The 25,789-nt window shown below is 34.2% G+C and overlaps 1 protein-coding gene, 1 long non-coding RNA gene and 1 pseudogene across 2 annotated transcripts; all 3 read left to right on the top strand.

Moving 5' to 3' along the window:
* The first annotated feature begins 1,394 nt into the window (after positions 1-1,394).
* LOC146926675 (uncharacterized) lies at positions 1,395-19,937 on the top strand. The gene is made up of 3 exons (XM_085700177.1): positions 1,395-2,079; positions 18,443-19,222; positions 19,594-19,937. Exons 1-3 carry the CDS (start codon positions 1,411-1,413, stop codon positions 19,753-19,755), a joined length of 1,611 nt encoding a protein of 536 aa, XP_085556303.1. The 5' UTR covers positions 1,395-1,410; the 3' UTR covers positions 19,756-19,937.
* Positions 3,019-16,821, top strand: LOC146926676 (uncharacterized). Its single transcript, XR_015005470.1, has 8 exons — positions 3,019-4,021; positions 5,670-5,767; positions 6,801-7,632; positions 9,281-9,378; positions 10,412-11,243; positions 12,945-14,002; positions 14,078-14,909; positions 16,611-16,821. It is a non-coding gene; the product is annotated as an uncharacterized LOC146926676 (long non-coding RNA).
* Positions 19,938-22,181: 2,244 nt separating the features above from the next.
* Positions 22,182-25,481, top strand: LOC146926674 (F-box protein CPR1-like; annotated as a pseudogene).
* The last annotated feature ends 308 nt before the right edge of the window (positions 25,482-25,789 follow it).

Raw genomic sequence — 25,789 nt, 5'->3', positions numbered from 1 at the left:
GAGCATAGGAAGACTCTTGCGAAGTGTGCTTGAGCAAAGGAAGTCTCAGGCTTGTGTGCTTGAGCAATTGTAATCAGATATTACTCTTAGTGAAATCTCCTTGGAAGTGCAAGGGGGACTGGACTACTTCCGGATTGTGGAAGGAACCAGTATAATTGCTTTGTGTCGTTCTTCTTCTCTCTCTCTGTTTTATTCCGCTGCATTTAGATTCTGATTATCACTTCAGAAGCTGTCTCACTTAGCTTCTGACCAGTGTGTTCAGTTTTTAGGAGAAACGAAAAATTTTCCAAAACACAATTCAACCCCCCCTTCTTGTGTTTTTCTCACCTTCAAATTCCTTCTTGTTGATTGTACCCTTGTGCCACTAATCTTGCCTTGTTTCGAGTTACTTTTCCCTCTTCATCTAATTTGTTTATGAATACCCATCTGGTACCAATAACAGATTGATTTTGAGGTTCAGGTACCAAGGTCCAAACTTGATTTCTTTTCAAAATGTAGTAACTCTTCTTTCATGGCTTCAACCCATGATTCATCAATAATTGCATTTTTATGTTTTTTGGTTCTATCTGTGAGATCATTGCCATGTCATTGTTCTCAAAAGATCTTCTTGTTCTTACACCATCAGTAGTATCCCCAATAATTTGTTCTTGAGGGTGATAATCAACTGTTCTCTATGATCTTGGAGGACTTTGAGGTGGTTCCTCGTTTGAAGATCTTTGAATACTATTTTCATAATTTTGATTATTTTGAATTTCTTCTTCTTCTTCTTCTTCAATGATCTTATTTTGATTTTCAAGTTCCTCAAATTCTAGATTAAAACAAAACATATTTCGATATTTCGATAAATACAAAAATTAAGAAAATCAACCTTTTGTTGCATTTAATTGTCATATTTCGATATTTTATTTTCCTTTTTACAAAATCTAGATTAAAAAATTTGTAAAAAAAATATCTGGAATTAAAATGTTATGTTTGAGTTGGCAGTATAATTAATTAGTTTGTTTCAAATATGTACTGATATTAACACATTGAGAGTAGCTCGTTATTACTGTACTTAAAAAACCACGATAAACAACTATTGTGGGGCCTGTTTTTTAAGTGTATCAATAAAAAGTTAAGATTAAGTAACCAATCAATCATCTGGTCCGTTGAATAAATTTAATAATATTTGTGATTTTTTTGGTAGTGGTCGGGGTTTGAACCCCGGACCTTGCATATTTTTATGCATTGTCCAACCAACTGAGTTAAGCTCACGAGGACATAATATTTGCGATTTAAAACAAACTGCACCATCATGGAAAACTTTCTCATAAATAAAGTAAAAAGTAAAGCAAATTGATCTGCCACATTTCTCAATTTCAAAGTTCTACTCCTATACCTCTAATGGCAAGTTCTACTCCTATACCTCTAATGGCTTCTGAAGAACCACAAGAAGAGTCAAAAACGATTCCACTGAAAATCTTAATAGACAGAGAAAACAACAAAGTTGTCGTTGTAGAATCAACCAAAGACTTCGTTGACACGCTCTTCAGCTTCCTTTCTCTTCCACTTGCCACAATCATTCGCCTCTTAACCACTCACAACAATGATCAACAACAACTAGAACAAGGATCCTCAGAATCAACATCATTCCTTGGAAGCATAAAAAATCTCTATGAAAGCGTACAAACCCTCACTCCAAATGATGTTTGGAACCCTGTCTGCAAACAAATGTTGTTGAACCAGAAGAATCCATGTGAATCATTATGCAAGAAACTTTTCTTGAACATTGATGACACTGAATGGTCAAGTAAGTTTTTTGTGTGTGATGCTTGTAACAAGTTTACAACTTTTCAGGATCTTGATTGTACTTGTGGAAAACCCACTAATAAAGAACCTAGGAATTTGGATTCTGAGGGTCAGGGGAATGAGGTTCAAAATGAGGTTTTTGTTAAGGAAAATGGGTCATTGTTTTTGGTGTTTGATGATTTGAAGGTTGTGCCTAGTTCTTTGGTGGCTTCCATGCAGATGTTGGTGGAGTTAGGGTATTCTGATTTGAGTCAATTAGAGGAAGTCACACACAACATTGGAAAACAGGAGGTAATGGTGTTGTGTTTTGCAATATGTATTTATCTCACTTTTTTCCTTTTTCTTTTTCATTTTGAGTTTTGAGTAAACCCGAGAATTGAGATGTCACGTTACTCTGTTGCACCGACACTTCTGATTGAAGGTGTGTTTAGGTGTCTAACACATGTCGTGTCCGACCCCGACACTTATGATTACATTGGATTATGTCATTTTCTCATAATTTTATTGACTTCATAATATGTGAGTTTGTAGAGTAAGACCATGGAGTGTGCAGGCTCTTGGGACCTTGGAGTATACTCCTCTCAAAGTCTCGCATTCAAATCCTCCCAGTGCCAATTTTTGTGGGCTAGTCTGTACAGCTCTGGCTTTAATTGGAGCCCCACAGGTGGACGGTGGGGTTGGTCTCCCAAATTAGTTGGTCCTTGAGCCAAATACCGAGTTTTGAAAAAAACTGCAGGTTAAGAAAAATTCAAAAAAATATTTGAAACTGTGAATCATTGTTCCAAATTGTGGTCGCAATTGTTGCTGTGATGCGAACCTTGATATTGTAGTAAAATGACGGTAAATGCAACCACAATTGCAGTTGCGATGTCATTGCAGAGACCTCTAAAACCTTTATATTGCGTGTGATACCCCGCATGTAAAATTTCAGTATCGGTTATTTTATCTTGGGATTTTTAAGAGAAGAGTTAATTATTTAATGGAGAATATTTAACATACAGTGTCAGTTATTTTTCAAATTGTCTCTGAGATTATTTTAGTGAGGGCAAAATGGTAATCTTGCCACTCAAGATTTTTTTTTAAGTAGCAAAGTGCACATTTTTTTTATATATTCTTCCATTCACATCCTTAACACAAAAATATCTTCTTTTTCTTTCTTTCTCACGTGAAGTCTAGAGACTTCTTCATTTTTCTACTCACTTCCTCTCTTTAGAAAAAAAAAAAAAAAAAATAGCTTCCTCTCTCCCTCCTACACCCAAATCACCGACCTCTCTCCCTCCTACACTCAAATCACAATTTTCACTTCTAACCTTTTGAAATCAACATGTAAGCATGAATCCTCTATCCTTGTAACATAAGAATTCAATTGATAAGTTTATCCTTTCTTTTTCCCTCCTTCAGCTGATTCTCCATCACCATCACAATTTGTGGAGTTCTTTTTATCAAGCTTGAATTGAGGGTCTTTGCAAGTGCTTGAAGCTGAAGCCACAGTCCCTGTAAGTGAGTAAGTTGTGATGTTGGACTTGTGACGATTGCATCATGATAATATGCTGAAGTTGTTGTATGAGTTAATTAAGAACCAATTATATATGTTTGAATAAGTGATTATCTTGAATTCTATGTTTAAATTGCTATAGGAATGACCTAAAGATTAATTAAGGTGTTTGGTTATATGGGCTGCATATATGTTTAGTGCTGTTATAAAGAAGGAATGATGGAATGAGAAGCTTCTACATGTGTAATTTGGTACTAGAAATGCATGTTTGGAATTGTTGGAATCATGTGGCTGAATTTCATGAAAGTTAGTAAGCTCAAGTTCTGGTTTTTGATTCGTATCTGTTTCTATGTAGCTTGGAATTGAATGATTACTGAAGTTTTGGATTCCTCATTCAATTCCCTACAGTTTGGATACAAATTTTGTATGATTCGGATCAAAAACGGATTCGGAAAACGCGTTTGAAGTTGGTAATTGCTACAGAAAAATTTCTTACGGGTTTAGACGTAGATTTTGCGGAATAAGCTAAACTGCGAGTTTTGGTTCACGGAATGGTTCCAGAACTGAACCTATGTACTTGGTAGGCTTGGTAAGAGTTTAAATTGATGGCTGGACTGGAATTGGTGCTTGCAGAAGCCATAAGCTGCAGTTAAGCTGTTTTGGAGAAAAGTGCTTATGGAGCACCGTATGAGCTTAATTGCGACTTAAGCATCATGGAGAGTTCATAAAAATGTTGAGGTGAGTTCCTTAGCTAGTAAACCTTCCATTTTGAGTAGTAGAATTGTGCCACATGAATGATTCATTTGAATAGAAATTATGAGATAGTATGATTATTTCAGAATTATATGTGTGTTTATTCTAAAATCTCTTGTATGTTAATATGTGTGTTTATGTTAGTATGAATATTGGAGGAAAATGCTAAGCAAGACAATTGATGTAACGATTACTTTTGTTCACAAGTCGGTTAGTTTAGGTGATCGAGGTTTTCCCACGTTTGATAACCTAGAGGATTGCTTATAAGTGATAATTGTAAGAGGATTGCTTATATTATTTATAAATGATGATTTTAAGAATAAGTGATTGGATAGTAATGTTAATTGTGCATAATTAATTGATGTTAGTATGTGATGTTAGTATAAATGTTGGAGGGAAATTAACAACGAAATTGATGCATATATGCTTATAGTAAAGAATTGAAAGAAAAATTTGAAATGCATCCTATGAGTAATATGCTCACAGTGAATTATAGAAAATCGCAGAAAAATGGAAATGAGGAGAAAAATTGAAATGAGTAACATGCTCATAGAAAAAGAAAAAAAAAATGAGAATATATGAAAACTCCGTTTGCTACAACGAGAGATAATGTAGCCTATGACGTACGGGTCATAGTAAACCGTTTGCTACAACGAGAGATAATGTAGCCTATGACGTACGGGTCATAGTAAACCGTTTGCTACAACGAGAGATAATGTAGCCTATGACGTACGGGTCATAGTAAACCGTTTTCTACAACGAGATATAATGTAGCCTATGACGTACGGGTCATAGTAATCCGTTTGCTACAACGAGAGATAATGTAGCCTATGACGTACGGGTCATAGTAAACCGTTTGCTACAACGAGATATAATGTAGCCTATGACGTACGGGTCATAGTAATCCGTTTGCTACAACGAGAGATAATGTAGCCTATGACGTACGGGTCATAGTAAACCGTTTGCTACAACAAGAGATAATGTAGCCTATGAGGTACGGCTCATAATAACGAATGAAATGTATAATTAATGATATAAAATTTTAAGTCAAGAATTATTCGAATAATATTTGAAAAAGAACAAAAATAAAATTATGGAACCAAGGAAAAATTCTAAGGACCCTCCAACATGAATACTAACATAGCATATGCATATTAACACGAAAGTTATGTTTAGAATAAATTGGATACGAAGTAATAGTTCATTGTCATTTTTACTAATAGTTGGATATGGGCAATTTTAATTATGGAACTCCGGCTTAGTTAGCCAAAACTAGTGTTATCGGAAAAGGATCAGAGCCATACTCGGATAAATATGTCAAAATATAAGATATACCAGAATACGATATATTAGATATATGATTGTGATTATTGATATGAGTATGGTGATTATGCTTATGATTAAAGTTACGAGTATGATTATGTTTATTATATGATCAAAATAGAATTTCTGACAGCGATTTTAGTTATTCCCTGATCGCTCAGTTATGCATAATGAAATTGTAATAACCCAAAATGGGTTAAGTTTAGAAACAGATGGCAATCCTAGGTTCCCCGAGGTTGCCTACAACCTAGGATAGGTGGAACTCACTGAGACATCTCGTCTCACCCCAATCCCTTTCTTTTTATTTCAGATACAAGTTGTTATACGATAGGATGGCTCGTTATGAAGAAGCAGAAGTAGCTGGATTATATAAAGTACACGTCAGTGGTACTATTTCTGATTTTACAGGTTAGAAATTCTATGATTTGTTCAGAGAATATTTAATTATTGTAATTTTAATGTACCCAATGCCGAGTTTAACACCCATGCTAGATATCCTAGGTAATTTTCTAGTAGGGGTGTTTCAATTTGGTATCAGAGCAGGTCGATTCATATCGTGCCTTGGGTCATTAGAATTCAATAATATGTAGTGTGACTATTGGGTTCCAGATATTTATTCCAAATGTCATGTCTGGCTGAGCCTGATCAACTCAGACTAGTATATGACAGTTAGAACAAATGTCTGAGAGCTGAATAGGACCTTGGAGGAATGAAGCGTACGAAGAAGGATAGGCAGGATGTGAAGTTTATAATGAATTCTCTTAAGGAAGTATTCAACGCCAATGGTGGCTGGTACCTGTGCAATTTAAATTAGTCAGTCAGAAAGAATTAGTTCGTAACGGACGTATGTTGAAATCTAAAGTTGAAATTATGGAGAAATTATTTGTGTTTATTAGCAAGTAAATCCCTAAATTTCGAGGACGAAATTTCTTTAAGGGGGGTAGAATGTGATACCCCGCATGTAAAATTTCAGTATCGGTTATTTTATCTTGGGATTTTTAAGAGAAGAGTTAATTATTTAATGGAGAATATTTAACATACAGTGTCAGTTATTTTTCAAATTGTCTCTGAGATTATTTTAGTGAGGGCAAAATGGTAATCTTGCCACTCAAGATTTTTTTTTAAGTAGCAAAGTGCACATTTTTTTTATATATTCTTCCATTCACATCCTTAACACAAAAATATCTTCTTTTTCTTTCTTTCTCACGTGAAGTCTAGAGACTTCTTCATTTTTCTACTCACTTCCTCTCTTTAGAAAAAAAAAAAAAAAATAGCTTCCTCTCTCCCTCCTACACCCAAATCACCGACCTCTCTCCCTCCTACACCCAAATCACAACTTTCACTTCTAACCTTTTGAAATCAACATGTAAGCATGAATCCTCTATCCTTGTAACATAAGAATTCAATTGATAAGTTTATCCTTTCTTTTTCCCTCCTTCAGCTGATTCTCCATCACCATCACAATTTGTGGAGTTCTTTTTATCAAGCTTGAATTGAGGGTCTTTGCAAGTGCTTGAAGCTGAAGCCACAGTCCCTGTAAGTGAGTAAGTTGTGATGTTGGACTTGTGACGATTGCATCATGATAATATGCTGAAGTTGTTGTATGAGTTAATTAAGAACCAATTATATATGTTTGAATAAGTGATTATCTTGAATTCTATGTTTAAATTGCTATAGGAATGACCTAAAGATTAATTAAGGTGTTTGGTTATATGGGCTGCATATATGTTTAGTGCTGTTATAAAGAAGGAATGATGGAATGAGAAGCTTCTACATGTGTAATTTGGTACTAGAAATGCATGTTTGGAATTGTTGGAATCATGTGGCTGAATTTCATGAAAGTTAGTAAGCTCAAGTTCTGGTTTTTGATTCGTATCTGTTTCTATGTAGCTTGGAATTGAATGATTACTGAAGTTTTGGATTCCTCATTCAATTCCCTACAGTTTGGATACAAATTTTGTATGATTCGGATCAAAAACGGATTCGGAAAACGCGTTTGAAGTTGGTAATTGCTACAGAAAAATTTCTTACGGGTTTAGACGTAGATTTTGCGGAATAAGCTAAACTGCGAGTTTTGGTTCACGGAATGGTTCCAGAACTGAACCTATGTACTTGGTAGGCTTGGTAAGAGTTTAAATTGATGGCTGGACTGGAATTGGTGCTTGCAGAAGCCATAAGCTGCAGTTAAGCTGTTTTGGAGAAAAGTGCTTATGGAGCACCGTATGAGCTTAATTGCGACTTAAGCATCATGGAGAGTTCATAAAAATGTTGAGGTGAGTTCCTTAGCTAGTAAACCTTCCATTTTGAGTAGTAGAATTGTGCCACATGAATGATTCATTTGAATAGAAATTATGAGATAGTATGATTATTTCAGAATTATATGTGTGTTTATTCTAAAATCTCTTGTATGTTAATATGTGTGTTTATGTTAGTATGAATATTGGAGGAAAATGCTAAGCAAGACAATTGATGTAACGATTACTTTTGTTCACAAGTCGGTTAGTTTAGGTGATCGAGGTTTTCCCACGTTTGATAACCTAGAGGATTGCTTATAAGTGATAATTGTAAGAGGATTGCTTATATTATTTATAAATGATGATTTTAAGAATAAGTGATTGGATAGTAATGTTAATTGTGCATAATTAATTGATGTTAGTATGTGATGTTAGTATAAATGTTGGAGGGAAATTAACAACGAAATTGATGCATATATGCTTATAGTAAAGAATTGAAAGAAAAATTTGAAATGCATCCTATGAGTAATATGCTCACAGTGAATTATAGAAAATCGCAGAAAAATGGAAATGAGGAGAAAAATTGAAATGAGTAACATGCTCATAGAAAAAGAAAAAAAAAATGAGAATATATGAAAACTCCGTTTGCTACAACGAGAGATAATGTAGCCTATGACGTACGGGTCATAGTAAACCGTTTGCTACAACGAGAGATAATGTAGCCTATGACGTACGGGTCATAGTAAACCGTTTGCTACAACGAGAGATAATGTAGCCTATGACGTACGGGTCATAGTAAACCGTTTGCTACAACGAGATATAATGTAGCCTATGACGTACGGGTCATAGTAATCCGTTTGCTACAACGAGAGATAATGTAGCCTATGACGTACGGGTCATAGTAAACCGTTTGCTACAACGAGATATAATGTAGCCTATGACGTACGGGTCATAGTAATCCGTTTGCTACAACGAGAGATAATGTAGCCTATGACGTACGGGTCATAGTAAACCGTTTGCTACAACAAGAGATAATGTAGCCTATGAGGTACGGCTCATAATAACGAATGAAATGTATAATTAATGATATAAAATTTTAAGTCAAGAATTATTCGAATAATATTTGAAAAAGAACAAAAATAAAATTATGGAACCAAGGAAAAATTCTAAGGACCCTCCAACATGAATACTAACATAGCATATGCATATTAACACGAAAGTTATGTTTAGAATAAATTGGATACGAAGTAATAGTTCATTGTCATTTTTACTAATAGTTGGATATGGGCAATTTTAATTATGGAACTCCGGCTTAGTTAGCCAAAACTAGTGTTATCGGAAAAGGATCAGAGCCATACTCGGATAAATATGTCAAAATATAAGATATACCAGAATACGATATATTAGATATATGATTGTGATTATTGATATGAGTATGGTGATTATGCTTATGATTAAAGTTACGAGTATGATTATGTTTATTATATGATCAAAATAGAATTTCTGACAGCGATTTTAGTTATTCCCTGATCGCTCAGTTATGCATAATGAAATTGTAATAACCCAAAATGGGTTAAGTTTAGAAACAGATGGCAATCCTAGGTTCCCCGAGGTTGCCTACAACCTAGGATAGGTGGAACTCACTGAGACATCTCGTCTCACCCCAATCCCTTTCTTTTTATTTCAGATACAAGTTGTTATACGATAGGATGGCTCGTTATGAAGAAGCAGAAGTAGCTGGATTATATAAAGTACACGTCAGTGGTACTATTTCTGATTTTACAGGTTAGAAATTCTATGATTTGTTCAGAGAATATTTAATTATTGTAATTTTAATGTACCCAATGCCGAGTTTAACACCCATGCTAGATATCCTAGGTAATTTTCTAGTAGGGGTGTTTCAATTTGGTATCAGAGCAGGTCGATTCATATCGTGCCTTGGGTCATTAGAATTCAATAATATGTAGTGTGACTATTGGGTTCCAGATATTTATTCCAAATGTCATGTCTGGCTGAGCCTGATCAACTCAGACTAGTATATGACAGTTAGAACAAATGTCTGAGAGCTGAATAGGACCTTGGAGGAATGAAGCGTACGAAGAAGGATAGGCAGGATGTGAAGTTTATAATGAATTCTCTTAAGGAAGTATTCAACGCCAATGGTGGCTGGTACCTGTGCAATTTAAATTAGTCAGTCAGAAAGAATTAGTTCGTAACGGACGTATGTTGAAATCTAAAGTTGAAATTATGGAGAAATTATTTGTGTTTATTAGCAAGTAAATCCCTAAATTTCGAGGACGAAATTTCTTTAAGGGGGGTAGAATGTGATACCCCGCATGTAAAATTTCAGTATCGGTTATTTTATCTTGGGATTTTTAAGAGAAGAGTTAATTATTTAATGGAGAATATTTAACATACAGTGTCAGTTATTTTTCAAATTGTCTCTGAGATTATTTTAGTGAGGGCAAAATGGTAATCTTGCCACTCAAGATTTTTTTTTAAGTAGCAAAGTGCACATTTTTTTTATATATTCTTCCATTCACATCCTTAACACAAAAATATCTTCTTTTTCTTTCTTTCTCACGTGAAGTCTAGAGACTTCTTCATTTTTCTACTCACTTCCTCTCTTTAGAAAAAAAAAAAAAAAATAGCTTCCTCTCTCCCTCCTACACCCAAATCACCGACCTCTCTCCCTCCTACACCCAAATCACAACTTTCACTTCTAACCTTTTGAAATCAACATGTAAGCATGAATCCTCTATCCTTGTAACATAAGAATTCAATTGATAAGTTTATCCTTTCTTTTTCCCTCCTTCAGCTGATTCTCCATCACCATCACAATTTGTGGAGTTCTTTTTATCAAGCTTGAATTGAGGGTCTTTGCAAGTGCTTGAAGCTGAAGCCACAGTCCCTGTAAGTGAGTAAGTTGTGATGTTGGACTTGTGACGATTGCATCATGATAATATGCTGAAGTTGTTGTATGAGTTAATTAAGAACCAATTATATATGTTTGAATAAGTGATTATCTTGAATTCTATGTTTAAATTGCTATAGGAATGACCTAAAGATTAATTAAGGTGTTTGGTTATATGGGCTGCATATATGTTTAGTGCTGTTATAAAGAAGGAATGATGGAATGAGAAGCTTCTACATGTGTAATTTGGTACTAGAAATGCATGTTTGGAATTGTTGGAATCATGTGGCTGAATTTCATGAAAGTTAGTAAGCTCAAGTTCTGGTTTTTGATTCGTATCTGTTTCTATGTAGCTTGGAATTGAATGATTACTAAAGTTTTGGATTCCTCATTCAATTCCCTACAGTTTGGATACAAATTTTGTATGATTCGGATCAAAAACGGATTCGGAAAACGCGTTTGAAGTTGGTAATTGCTACAGAAAAATTTCTTACGGGTTTAGACGTAGATTTTGCGGAATAAGCTAAACTGCGAGTTTTGGTTCACGGAATGGTTCCAGAACTGAACCTATGTACTTGGTAGGCTTGGTAAGAGTTTAAATTGATGGCTGGACTGGAATTGGTGCTTGCAGAAGCCATAAGCTGCAGTTAAGCTGTTTTGGAGAAAAGTGCTTATGGAGCACCGTATGAGCTTAATTGCGACTTAAGCATCATGGAGAGTTCATAAAAATGTTGAGGTGAGTTCCTTAGCTAGTAAACCTTCCATTTTGAGTAGTAGAATTGTGCCACATGAATGATTCATTTGAATAGAAATTATGAGATAGTATGATTATTTCAGAATTATATGTGTGTTTATTCTAAAATCTCTTGTATGTTAATATGTGTGTTTATGTTAGTATGAATATTGGAGGAAAATGCTAAGCAAGACAATTGATGTAACGATTACTTTTGTTCACAAGTCGGTTAGTTTAGGTGATCGAGGTTTTCCCACGTTTGATAACCTAGAGGATTGCTTATAAGTGATAATTGTAAGAGGATTGCTTATATTATTTATAAATGATGATTTTAAGAATAAGTGATTGGATAGTAATGTTAATTGTGCATAATTAATTGATGTTAGTATGTGATGTTAGTATAAATGTTGGAGGGAAATTAACAACGAAATTGATGCATATATGCTTATAGTAAAGAATTGAAAGAAAAATTTGAAATGCATCCTATGAGTAATATGCTCACAGTGAATTATAGAAAATCGCAGAAAAATGGAAATGAGGAGAAAAATTGAAATGAGTAACATGCTCATAGAAAAAGAAAAAAAAAATGAGAATATATGAAAACTCCGTTTGCTACAACGAGAGATAATGTAGCCTATGACGTACGGGTCATAGTAAATCGTTTGCTACAACGAGAGATAATGTAGCCTATGACGTACGGGTCATAGTAAACCGTTTGCTACAACGAGATATAATGTAGCCTATGACGTACGGGTCATAGTAAACCGTTTGCTACAACGAGAGATAATGTAGCCTATGACGTACGGGTCATAGTAAACCGTTTGCTACAATGAGATATAATGTAGCCTATGACGTACGGGTCATAGTAATCCGTTTGCTACAACGAGAGATAATGTAGCCTATGACGTACGGGTCATAGTAAACCGTTTGCTACAACGAGATATAATGTAGCCTATGACGTACGGGTCATAGTAATCCGTTTGCTACAACGAGAGATAATGTAGCCTATGACGTACGGGTCATAGTAAACCGTTTGCTACAACAAGAGATAATGTAGCCTATGAGGTACGGCTCATAATAACGAATGAAATGTATAATTAATGATATAAAATTTTAAGTCAAGAATTATTCGAATAATATTTGAAAAAGAACAAAAATAAAATTATGGAACCAAGGAAAAATTCTAAGGACCCTCCAACATGAATACTAACATAGCATATGCATATTAACACGAAAGTTATGTTTAGAATAAATTGGATACGAAGTAATAGTTCATTGTCATTTTTACTAATAGTTGGATATGGGCAATTTTAATTATGGAACTCCGGCTTAGTTAGCCAAAACTAGTGTTATCGGAAAAGGATCAGAGCCATACTCGGATAAATATGTCAAAATATAAGATATACCAGAATACGATATATTAGATATATGATTGTGATTATTGATATGAGTATGGTGATTATGCTTATGATTAAAGTTACGAGTATGATTATGTTTATTATATGATCAAAATAGAATTTCTGACAACGATTTTAGTTATTCCCTGATCGCTCAGTTATGCATAATGAAATTGTAATAACCCAAAATGGGTTAAGTTTAGAAACAGATGGCAATCCTAGGTTCCCCGAGGTTGCCTACAACCTAGGATAGGTGGAACTCACTGAGACATCTCGTCTCACCCCAATCCCTTTCTTTTTATTTCAGATACAAGTTGTTATACGATAGGATGGCTCGTTATGAAGAAGCAGAAGTAGCTGGATTATATAAAGTACACGTCAGTGGTACTATTTCTGATTTTACAGGTTAGAAATTCTATGATTTGTTCAGAGAATATTTAATTATTGTAATTTTAATGTACCCGATGCCGAGTTTAACACCCATGCTAGATATCCTAGGTAATTTTCTAGTAGGGGTGTTTCAATTTGGTATCAGAGCAGGTCGATTCAGATCGTGCCTTGGGTCATTAGAATTCAATAATATGTAGTGTGACTATTGGGTTCCAGATATTTATTCCAAATGTCATGTCTGGCTGAGCCTGATCAACTCAGACTAGTATATGACAGTTAGAACAAATGTCTGAGAGCTGAATAGGACCTTGGAGGAATGAAGCGTACGAAGAAGGATAGGCAGGATGTGAAGTTTATAATGAATTCTCTTAAGGAAGTATTCAACGCCAATGGTGGCTGGTACCTGTGCAGTTTAAATTAGTCAGTCAGAAAGAATTAGTTCGTAACGGACGTATGTTGAAATCTAAAGTTGAAATGATGGAGAAATTATTTGTGTTTATTAGCAAGTAAATCCCTAAATTTCGAGGACGAAATTTCTTTAAGGGGGGTAGAATGTGATACCCCGCATGTAAAATTTCAGTATCGGTTATTTTATCTTGGGATTTTTAAGAGAAGAGTTAATTATTTAATGGAGAATATTTAACATACAGTGTCAGTTATTTTTCAAATTGTCTCTGAGATTATTTTAGTGAGGGCAAAATGGTAATCTTGCCACTCAAGATTTTTTTTTAAGTAGCAAAGTGCACATTTTTTTTATATATTCTTCCATTCACATCCTTAACACAAAAATATCTTCTTTTTCTTTCTTTCTCACGTGAAGTCTAGAGACTTCTTCATTTTTCTACTCACTTCCTCTCTTTAGAAAAAAAAAAAAAAAAAATAGCTTCCTCTCTCCCTCCTACACCCAAATCACCGACCTCTCTCCCTCCTACACTCAAATCACAATTTTCACTTCTAACCTTTTGAAATCAACATGTAAGCTTGAATCCTCTATCCTTGTAACATAAGAATTCAATTGATAAGTTTATCCTTTCTTTTTCCCTCCTTCAGCTGATTCTCCATCACCATCACAATTTGTGGAGTTCTTTTTATCAAGCTTGAATTGAGGGTCTTTGCAAGTGCTTGAAGCTGAAGCCACAGTCCCTGTAAGTGAGTAAGTTGTGATGTTGGACTTGTGACGATTGCATCATGATAATATGCTGAAGTTGTTGTATGAGTTAATTAAGAACCAATTATATATGTTTGAATAAGTGATTATCTTGAATTCTATGTTTAAATTGCTATAGGAATGACCTAAAGATTAATTAAGGTGTTTGGTTATATGGGCTGCATATATGTTTAGTGCTGTTATAAAGAAGGAATGATGGAATGAGAAGCTTCTACATGTGTAATTTGGTACTAGAAATGCATGTTTGGAATTGTTGGAATCATGTGGCTGAATTTCATGAAAGTTAGTAAGCTCAAGTTCTGGTTTTTGATTCGTATCTGTTTCTATGTAGCTTGGAATTGAATGATTACTAAAGTTTTGGATTCCTCATTCAATTCCCTACAGTTTGGATACAAATTTTGTATGATTCGGATCAAAAACGGATTCGGAAAACGCGTTTGAAGTTGGTAATTGCTACAGAAAAATTTCTTACGGGTTTAGACGTAGATTTTGCGGAATAAGCTAAACTGCGAGTTTTGGTTCACGGAATGGTTCCAGAACTGAACCTATGTACTTGGTAGGCTTGGTAAGAGTTTAAATTGATGGCTGGACTGGAATTGGTGCTTGCAGAAGCCATAAGCTGCAGTTAAGCTGTTTTGGAGAAAAGTGCTTATGGAGCACCGTATGAGCTTAATTGCGACTTAAGCATCATGGAGAGTTCATAAAAATGTTGAGGTGAGTTCCTTAGCTAGTAAACCTTCCATTTTGAGTAGTAGAATTGTGCCACATGAATGATTCATTTGAATAGAAATTATGAGATAGTATGATTATTTCAGAATTATATGTGTGTTTATTCTAAAATCTCTTGTATGTTAATATGTGTGTTTATGTTAGTATGAATATTGGAGGAAAATGCTAAGCAAGACAATTGATGTAACGATTACTTTTGTTCACAAGTCGGTTAGTTTAGGTGATCGAGGTTTTCCCACGTTTGATAACCTAGAGGATTGCTTATAAGTGATAATTGTAAGAGGATTGCTTATATTATTTATAAATGATGATTTTAAGAATAAGTGATTGGATAGTAATGTTAATTGTGCATAATTAATTGATGTTAGTATGTGATGTTAGTATAAATGTTGGAGGGAAATTAACAACGAAATTGATGCATATATGCTTATAGTAAAGAATTGAAAGAAAAATTTGAAATGCATCCTATGAGTAATATGCTCACAGTGAATTATAGAAAATCGCAGAAAAATGGAAATGAGGAGAAAAATTGAAATGAGTAACATGCTCATAGAAAAAGAAAAAAAAAATGAGAATATATGAAAACTCCGTTTGCTACAACGAGAGATAATGTAGCCTATGACGTACGGGTCATAGTAAATCGTTTGCTACAACGAGAGATAATGTAGCCTATGACGTACGGGTCATAGTAAACCGTTTGCTACAACGAGATATAATGTAGCCTATGACGTACGGGTCATAGTAAACCGTTTGCTACAACGAGAGATAATGTAGCCTATGACGTACGGGTCATAGTAAACCGTTTGCTACAATGAGATATAATGTAGCCTATGACGTACGGGTCATAGTAATCCGTTTGCTACAACGAGAGATAATGTAGCCTATGACGTACGGGTCATAGTAAACCGTTTGCTACAACGAGATATAATGTAGCCTATGACGTACGGGTCATAGTAATCCGTTTGCTACAACGAGAGATAATGTAGCCTATGACGTACGGGTCATAGTAAACCGTTTGCTACAACAAGAGATAATGTAGCCTATGAGGTACGGCTCATAATAACGAATGAAATGTATAATTAATGATATAAAATTTTAAGTCAAGAATTATTCGAATAATATTTGAAAAAGAACAAAAATAAAATTATGGAACCAAGGAAAAATTCTAAGGACCCTCCAACATGAATACTAACATAGCATATGCATATTAACACGAAAGTTATGTTTAGAATAAATTGGATACGAAGTAATAGTTCATTGTCATTTTTACTAATAGTTGGATATGGGCAATTTTAATTATGGAACTCCGGCTTAGTTAGCCAAAACTAGTGTTATCGGAAAAGGATCAGAGCCATACTCGGATAAATATGTCAAAATATAAGATATACCAGAATACGATATATTAGATATATGATTGTGATTATTGATATGAGTATGGTGATTATGCTTATGATTAAAGTTACGAGTATGATTATGTTTATTATATGATCAAAATAGAATTTCTGACAACGATTTTAGTTATTCCCTGATCGCTCAGTTATGCATAATGAAATTGTAATAACCCAAAATGGGTTAAGTTTAGAAACAGATGGCAATCCTAGGTTCCCCGAGGTTGCCTACAACCTAGGATAGGTGGAACTCACTGAGACATCTCGTCTCACCCCAATCCCTTTCTTTTTATTTCAGATACAAGTTGTTATACGATAGGATGGCTCGTTATGAAGAAGCAGAAGTAGCTGGATTATATAAAGTACACGTCAGTGGTACTATTTCTGATTTTACAGGTTAGAAATTCTATGATTTGTTCAGAGAATATTTAATTATTGTAATTTTAATGTACCCGATGCCGAGTTTAACACCCATGCTAGATATCCTAGGTAATTTTCTAGTAGGGGTGTTTCATTGCGACTGCAATTGCTGTTTGGGACTGCAACTTAGAACTATGTTGTTAATCGTCGGTTGTTTCAGTCTAGGGTTATTTAGGACTCAGATCTTAAGAATTAACATTTTAGTCTAGGCTTAGTTAGAACTCGGGTGTTGACTATGAGTATCAAAGTGCTGCTCGAATGGTAATGTCTGGATCAGAATACCTGATGAATAATGGTTTCAAGACCTTTTCTGATTTTTTTTCCTTGTTTTACAGACAATTTTAACAATGTCCTATAATTTATTGTTTGAACTTGCATTGGATCTTTAGACCGTTCTTGAATTATGAACCTTCAACCTATATAACTTGATGCTTCTAGGGTAGTTTGTATTAGTATCTGTTAAGAAGTTAATACAAGAGTATTCATTAAGAAGGCCTATGTGAGAAAGAATATAAAGGAAAGTAGGGAGGGAAATAAAGTGGTTGTAACCGATAACCTGCAAACTAACAGAAAAAGATAATAGGGGTGCAGAATCAGGTGTGAACTGGGAGTGTTTTTGGGGCATACCCTGGATCTTACCGTACTTGAATTATGAATCTTTATCCTAAAACTTAAGATAATGTGTATTTGACATAGTAACGGACATCTGTTAAGAACCGCATAGGAGTGCATTAAGGTGGTCTATGCGAGAAAGAATGGAAAGGAAAATAAGTAGGGAAATAGAGTTGTTGTAACTGATATAGCTGAGGGTAACAGAATGTAATAAGTAAGGAACTGTTACAGAAGTAAGTGAGAACTGGGAGAGTTTTGGGCCACTCTTAAATTAGCCTGCAGTTTATAATTTTTTCCCTCTTATCCTATTGATCCAAAGGGTTGATCCTGATAAAGTTCTTCTTTTTCTATTGAATGAAATTAAACAAAACCAAAGAGAAAGAATTCTCCTTTAAGGGCTCCCCCCTTATATATGAGTAGTGGCTCTCTCTTTTCGATCAATACTAACATTTGTCATTAAAAAAAAAATTTGGGGTCTGTGTACTTTGTGAAAACATTTACTGTTTTCATTTCCTAAAATGTGTTGGTTGTATTTATTAACCAAGAAAATGTGTTAGTTGTAACTTGTATTTATTAACAAGGAAAATGTGTTGGTTGTATTTGTTAACAAGGAGAAAAAAGAATCTTGAATTAAACAATTGTCTTGCATTTCAAGACACAATGATAATATCGAAAGAACTATTTTCATTATTTCCTGAAATGCATCATAGCATTTTATCATATCTCCATCACAAAGACTCACTTTAAAAGTCTTTTTTCTCCTTATTAACAAGTAAACCTAAGACCTCTTGAAATAAAGAACAAGTAAAACTAACACAAATTTTATAAAATGAAAATAGAAAATGGTTTCACAAAATTAAACGGGTCCTTAGTGGCTCAGTGTTATAATTGGTGTTTTTGTCATTGGCTTCAGACAAATGTTTCCTCAAACACTCCTTAGAGTAACTTTGGTATCAACCTTGCATTGAGATGTGTACGAACACCTAGACAAACACACGCGCTGTTATTCTGACCGTTTCGTTTTAACATCTTGTATATATGCCAATTAATGTAAACTTGTTTGTGAAATATTTTAACAAATACAATTTTGATGTACAGATGTTGAACCTCCTCAAGTACAGCTTAGCCTCTCATGAGCCATTGACAAATACAATTTTGAAAAGCAGCTCCAAGAAGAAAGGTAACCTGCCAAACCAGTTTGCATCAGCAGTCAGAGTAAAAACATGCACCCGTGACATTAAAATGGATGTTAAGCTAGTGCGAAGTAAATCTCAGAAAAAGATAATCTTTGCAGAAACCAGTGAAAACTTTGTTGACTTCATGTTTAGCTTCCTTACAATACCATTAGGGTCCATTGTAAAGGTTTTGGATGGTAACTCTTTTGTTGGATGTGTTGATAATTTGTACAAGAGTGTAGAGAACTTGGACTCTTTGTGGTGTACGGACTTGCGCTCCGTGTTACTCAATCCTGGTGTCGCACCACAGTTTGGTTGTCCAAACCAGCCCCTCAACATTCCTCATATACAAACACTCACCACTACATATTATTATGGTACAGGAACACCAAAGCAAGAAAGGGATTTACGCTATAGTAGTGCCCGTTATAATACAGTAGAAGTACCTGTAGTGGGAGGAGTGATTTCTAAGACAATGGGATCAATTTATAATGCAAAAGCCTTGACTGCAATGGATCCAAGATCTCCGAACAGATCGATTAAAGATGTGGTGGGATTTGTAAAGAGACCAGCATTATATGTTGTAGGAGATGATCTAAAAGTAAAATCACTTTCTGCTAACTCTTGGCTTTCATATTTGAAAGAATTGAGCTTTCCCCTTGATGATCTTGAAGTGAAGGTGATTAGCATTGGTGAAGCCGAGGTAAAGTGGCTATTACTACTGAATTTATCATTTTTTTTTTCTTTTTAGTAAACAATCATGTTGGTCCTTAAATGTGAGATGGTGTCACTATAGTCTGAATGTATTAATATATCATAAAAACATCCCTGAATGTGTCTTGTGTTAGTAATTTTATCAACCAAACTGATTAACAGAAGACCAAACGAACCAACGAAGGACACATACAAGGATTAAACTGAATAAGAAAACACAAATTCTTGTATGTTTTTTTAGTTTTGAAAGATTCATGAATTATAATGACAGTACTCACACTTTTAAGGACCTGATTAAGTACTCTTTTGTTTTGTTTTCTTTGTTGTTGATACTCTTCCTTTATGGTTTGCACTTTGCAGGCTCTGAGCCTCCTAGCAGCTTCTTTGATATCAAAATCTACACTGACTAGTGGACTAGAAGAATTTTTTAATTTGCAAAAACAAGATTCAAATTTGATCTCAAAGTGTGTTGAAACTAGTAGGGTTGATAAAGTTGCAAAGAAGCCTAAACTTGTACACTGAGTTATTATTCAGTTGCAATTTCATTTCAACCTTTCTTTTGGACAATAGATAGAAGATTTTGCACTATATAATACTGCATAAGATAGAAGTTTGTCTGTTCAGTTTTATGGACTCGGTGGTTAAATACTTCACAAGTACAACTATATAATAGTCAATATGAGTAGCACTTTTGTTTGGTGTTATTGCTATCATTCCTCAACTCATGTTATCTATTACTATTTAGATATCATTTTCAATTTCTTTACCATTGTTTGTTTAAGCTTCTTGAGTATAGGAAAAATCAATTACAATTCAATTCAACTTGTATGGTTACCCTTGCTGCAGATTGGAGTGGTTATAAGTTTGATGAGTTTGAACGCACCTTTCTAGAAAGAAAGAAAGAAAGAAAGAAAGAAAGAAAGAAAGAAAGAAAAATCCTACTTGTGTATTGTCTAGAAATACACTTCTAAACAACTTATTCTGTTTGAAAGTGTATTTCAAAAAATGTGGAAGTGTTTTAGAAGTGAGACCATATGTGATGCTTATAGTCGGTGTTGTCAAAATTGCGATTTAAATCGTGTAATCTAATCACACGTTTTTAGGATCTTCTTTGTGCCTTGAGAAATAAATGAAAAATATTGAAAAAAATCTTCAAAAGGTTATCTTCTGAATTTTTAGCAAAAATTTTGTTAATGAAATTTAGTTTTTATTAAAATAGTTGAAGTACTTTTTTGTAATATTCTTGGATTTGTTGGGGGTATAAGGACTAGTTGTGGGGCACCAAGTGGAATCTTCATGATAGAATGTTTCAAATAGGGCCTGGTCTACCTTATCAGGCCCACTTAATTTTTTTCGTAAAGAATAGGACTTGGAATTCTGCTCTCCTCCTGCATTTTTCGCTCGCACCCTGCAGCCTTGCCCAAAATGCCTTTGCGCTACTTAACTAACGTTGCGTGAGTTAACTATTATTCTTGTTTTTCTCTTTTAACTTGCTTTTCTTAACTCACAACGAATCTTTCTTGCATGCAAGAATTAACTACTACATCAAATTAGTTATTGAGCACTTGGTTACTCTTTTGAAGTTGACAGAAAGTCCTTGAATGCCATTTTGAATAAAAAGTAAAAAGCATTTGATGGCTGCTTAATTTGTTGAGTTAATTTTCTTAATAATATTGAAACAATTCAAAGTCAGAATTATTAGTAGGTGGACAAGAATAATTTGAACTAGTGAAAGAGAATAGCAAGTTGAAAAAGGGATGAGACAGAGTGTGAAACTTGGGATGTCATTAAAAGAGAAAAAGCAAGAATAATACACCTGCGTGAGTTAACTCACGCTGGGTATAACACCTGTGTGAGTTAACTCATGCGGCGTGACTTAATAAAATTAAGTCATGTTTGATTTACACATGCGTTAGTTAACTAGCGCAGAGGTATTTTGGTCAGGATGGCTGGGTGTTAGCGAAACTTCATTGCGAGGTTTCATCATTAACCCGTCCAAAACGGGGGACCAACAAAAGGGGTACGATTGAATATGTTAAACAACATAATTACGGCATGTCTTCTTATCAAGTGAGGATGATTGTCATTTTGTGTATCTTAAAAAGCGACATTCATTGCATTTTGACTAAAACATACATTGAATTTTTTTTTTGTTTGTTAAAAAGGTACATAAATATTGCATAAAAAATGACACTTATAAATGCATTGAATATTGTCAAAACTATACATTAAGAAATTAAATATCATTTTTATCTAATATTTTTTATTTAATTTTACTAAAATTTATATTTTATCATAGATTCAAGATATTAATTAGATTTTTTATAGATATTTTGTCAAGACTATTATTTTTTAAAAATGGAATGTTTTATAAGAGAAATTGACACAAATAAAAAATAAATGAACCAAGTTTTAATATTAATTTTAAAACAAGAAATGATATTTTGTCACACAAATTTTAAAATAAAAGCTGACAATGATTTAGATGTCAATACTGTTCAAAGTAATAGGGCCATTGTATTGCATTGACATTTTTTCTTTCTAACTCATACATTGAATATTTCATATAACTGACCTTTATAAATCCATTTTGATTAAACTATATATAATATATTACAAAATTATATTAAAAAAATTACTCGGTATGTTATTATTTATTTTTACTAAAATTATATATTTTTTTATTTTGTGAATATCGATTAAAATTATATTTTATTATAAAGTCAACGATTGACCAAAGAAACAATGCAATTCTTTTAAAAATGAAAGTTATTTCATTTGAGAAATGAATATAGATATATTTGGTTTAATAGACAACTTCATTTTGGTTGTTTTCAGTCTCTCGCATTCCTATAGTTAAATAAAAAACAAAGGCGGCACTTTGTTGCAATTAGTATTCAACTTTCAATCTATATGTGCGTCTCCGACAGCCGTGTGTAGAAGTGAAAATGAACTTCTATCCATCTCAGTCACGTCGGTGTCCATCCAATACATCACCGTTGTCCACATTTATCCCCAACAAGCTCATCACCGAAGTGTTTTCTCGTTTACCCCGTGAAATCTTTTATGCGAATGAGATGCATGAGTAAGTTCTCTAACTCCCTCTATACTGATCCTAAGTTCGTTAAATTGCACCTTGTTCGATATGCGCGAAATCACCTCGCACTAGTCACTAACAATACTGAGAGTGTTGTACCCTTCCCAGTATGCAATTTACTTGACAACCCTCCGATCACTCTTGACGATGATCCTTGCTACATTACTCACGAGAAACTCCACCCATTCAAGGACAAGATCATCCGCGAGGTTGTTGGTTCAAGTAACGGTTTGATTTGTATTCTCAGTTACTCAACTATGTATCAAGACCTTTGGCTCCGTTTATGGAACCCATCCACAGGGATAATATATCTAAAAAACTGGGGCATAGACTTCGTCTTTTTAGTGATAGGTCATATGAAGCTGGATCTATCAGGTTCACATTCGGTTATGATAATTCAAATGACACTTATAAGGTAGTGGCATTAAAATTTAATGGTGACAATGAAAGGATAATAGAGGCCAAAATTTTCAGTTTGGATAATCATGTGTGGAGAAATATTGATGTTTCCCTGCTGTTCCATTTCAGTTGATCAACGATGACCACCAAGCGAATGTTGGTGTGTGTTTGAGTGGCACTTTTAATTGGTTGACTGTTTTTGACTTCAATGTTCATGATGTTGAGCAATATGTGATTATTTCACTTCATCTCGGAACCAATACATACACCCAGATGCGATTGCCTCCTGGTTTTGATAAAAAGCCTCAATATGAGTACCCAACTATAGGTGTTTTAACGAGTTATCTATGTTTTTATTATGATTTTAATCAAACTCATTTTGTAATATGGCGAATGATGGAATTTGGAGTTAAAGGGTCTTGGACTCAGTTCTTTCAAATTAGTTATCAGCATCTACAAAGTGATTTTGACTATGGATACGACCGAAGATTTTATATGGCGCCGTTGGTGCCATTGTATCTTTCGGATGATGGTGATAGACTGATACAAGGTTGTCAAACGCGAGCTCTAGATCGTAAAATCGTACGATCTCGCGTTTTCTTCTCCTTCAACCGTGCCGGAGCGGTGCGCAAATCGTGGGAGAGGGCGGAGCGGCCGGCGCGCAGAGGTAGATCGCAAGATCGTGGGAGCGGCGATCTCTCTCGCACCAGTTTCACACCCTTCGACCCATGTGACCCGTTTTGACCCGTCTTGACCCGGTTCTTGCCTTTCACGCTGGGAATAGTAAAAGCTCATTTATTGGTTAATAAAATAAAATAAAAGCTCATTTATGTTTTCGTTGACCATATTGCTTGCTAAAAGTCATGAGTGTGCCAGCTAATTGCTTGTTATTCTTAATTATTTTAATATTTTTAATGCTTTTCTTTACAAGATTGTTTTTTAACGGTAATTTGCTTAATGTACTCTCTTTTTTAAATGATTTGATTGTTTTTAGCCTCAATAACTCTTATATTTAATATTCTTTAAAAAAAATATTCGTATATTTAATATATTTAATATATTACTTCATTCCTTAATATATATTTTGATAGTTACTTTTCTGACAAATTATTTTAATAGTTAATATTATTTGTTAATATTATTATTATTATTATTATTATTTTCCTTAAAAAAGATAGTTAAAAATAGTTAATATTATTTGTTATTAATTATTTTTCTTAGTTTTAATATAATTTTGTTTTTGGTGGGATCTTACGATCTATATTACGATCCTACGATTTACGATTTTTCGATATCCAAACGATCTTAGGTAAGATCTCGATTTTGACAACCATGGACTGATATTGGCAAGCGGCATAGATGACCATGCAATTGTCTATAATAGAAGAGATAATAGTGTAGAGTTAACTACAATTCTCAATGACATATGTTGGTCCTCTGTTAATGAGTATGTTGAAAGCTTGGTTTCGATTTGTTGAAAGTAAGTTCTTCTTTCATTAACTCATGTACAATGTAATATGCATGTGTGATTATTTCCTTTACTTCAATACTTTGCGTCAGATATGCTGAATAAATTGATTGAACCTATTACCATGTTAAGAAATCGGGTATCTATGTATGTTTTAAGCATAGAAAGTTTTGTTAATTAATTTATATTAGATATCATACTTTGTTTGATTAGTTTGCTTGGAGTACTTGATCTTTTTTGTTGTTTTGTTGTTTCACTCTCTTACCTAACTACAATCCTTTTTGAATTATAGATCCAAATTCCTTCTTCGAGGACAACAAGGTTATTCGTGGTACATGGAAGGATGGAGCAACATTTTGTAACATTACTAGATGTACTTTTGTAAAATGGTTTAGATAAAATTTAGGTTTAAATGTGTGTTTAGTCCCTGCACTTTCGTCCAGTTTTGGCATTGGTCCCTGCGCTTTTTTTTATTTGGCATTGGTCCCTGCACTTTGTAAAACTTTTGCCTTTAGTCCTTCCGTTAATTCCGTTAAAAAAAAAACCAAAACTAACGGTGTGCCACGTGGCCCAATCATGACACGCCATGTGGCACACTAAAAGAGAAAAAAAAGAGTAAATAGGCAATTTCTCCCCTGAAATTGTAAGTTTCGTCAATTACCCCCCTGAAATTAACAAAACTTCAATTACCCCCCTGAAATTGCACAACGTTAATCAATTTACCCCCTCCGTCAAATTTTTCTGTTAGTCAACATAACGTTTTGCAAATACCCCCCCTGAAGTTTTGCATTTATGTGCAAAATGCCCCCTGAACTTGAAATTTTATATTTTTTTTTATCCTTAAAAGTGACTGCATTATCACTTGATTGTGGAGCAAGTTTTAACGGTATTACAAGAGTCATTCTTTTGGAGGACAACACAGAATTTGATGGGAATGGTGAATGGCCACACGAGCCTCATGGTCCTTCCTATAATTGCCTCTTTGAAAACTGTTATGAGTGTTATACACTGCTCAGCTCATGTTTCAATTACATACCTCCAAATATCCCATCATGCTTTAGGTGTTTAACATGCCTTCAATATGTCAGGGAAGAGCTTGATTATGTGGCATTTAACAATGGAAGATGCTTTGATTTAGATCACATTGGGAGCTTCCAACACTTTACAGGAATCAAAAGTGGTTATGTTATGTTTGTTATGGGTTCAAAACCAATGCTTTCTGTTTGGATTCAATTCTTTGTAAGAGAAATACCTATTGCTTTCACTTACATAATATTTCTATAATTTTTTCTTGCTTATGTGGGTATACATGCTGATTTGTTGAATGAACCCACTTTGTATTCCACTCTATTCTTTGATTCGGTATCAAGCAGTCCCTTTTGGTCAATGTTTGTGATAGCCAACACTATGCTAGTGTTGCAAGCTCATAGAGGGGTTGTACTCTTTATGAACAAATGGTGGAAATGCATGGTGGGACAAGGTGTAGAGTTTGCTATAATGATAGAATTGCAGCAAGTAACAATTATGAATGCTGAGTCCAAATATGCCAAGCTTCAAGAAGGAATGGGCTCCTACAGCTTGAGCATGTCCCA

Source organism: Medicago sativa, chromosome 4 (genome assembly GCF_051527215.1).
Source record: "Medicago sativa cultivar Bolivia chromosome 4, Bolivia_mono, whole genome shotgun sequence".
NCBI lineage: Eukaryota > Viridiplantae > Streptophyta > Magnoliopsida > Fabales > Fabaceae > Medicago > Medicago sativa.
This window is presented reverse-complemented; position numbering and strand designations above follow the sequence as displayed.

Coding starts and splice junctions, on each gene's coding strand:
- LOC146926675 (XM_085700177.1), top strand. CDS start 1,411: ATGGCTTCTGAAGAACCACAAGAAGAGTCAAAAACGATTCCACTGAAA. Junction 2,080..18,442: donor ACAACATTGGAAAACAGGAG/GTAATGGTGTTG, acceptor TTTGATGTACAG/ATGTTGAACCTCCTCAAGTA. Junction 19,223..19,593: donor TTAGCATTGGTGAAGCCGAG/GTAAAGTGGCTA, acceptor TGCACTTTGCAG/GCTCTGAGCCTCCTAGCAGC.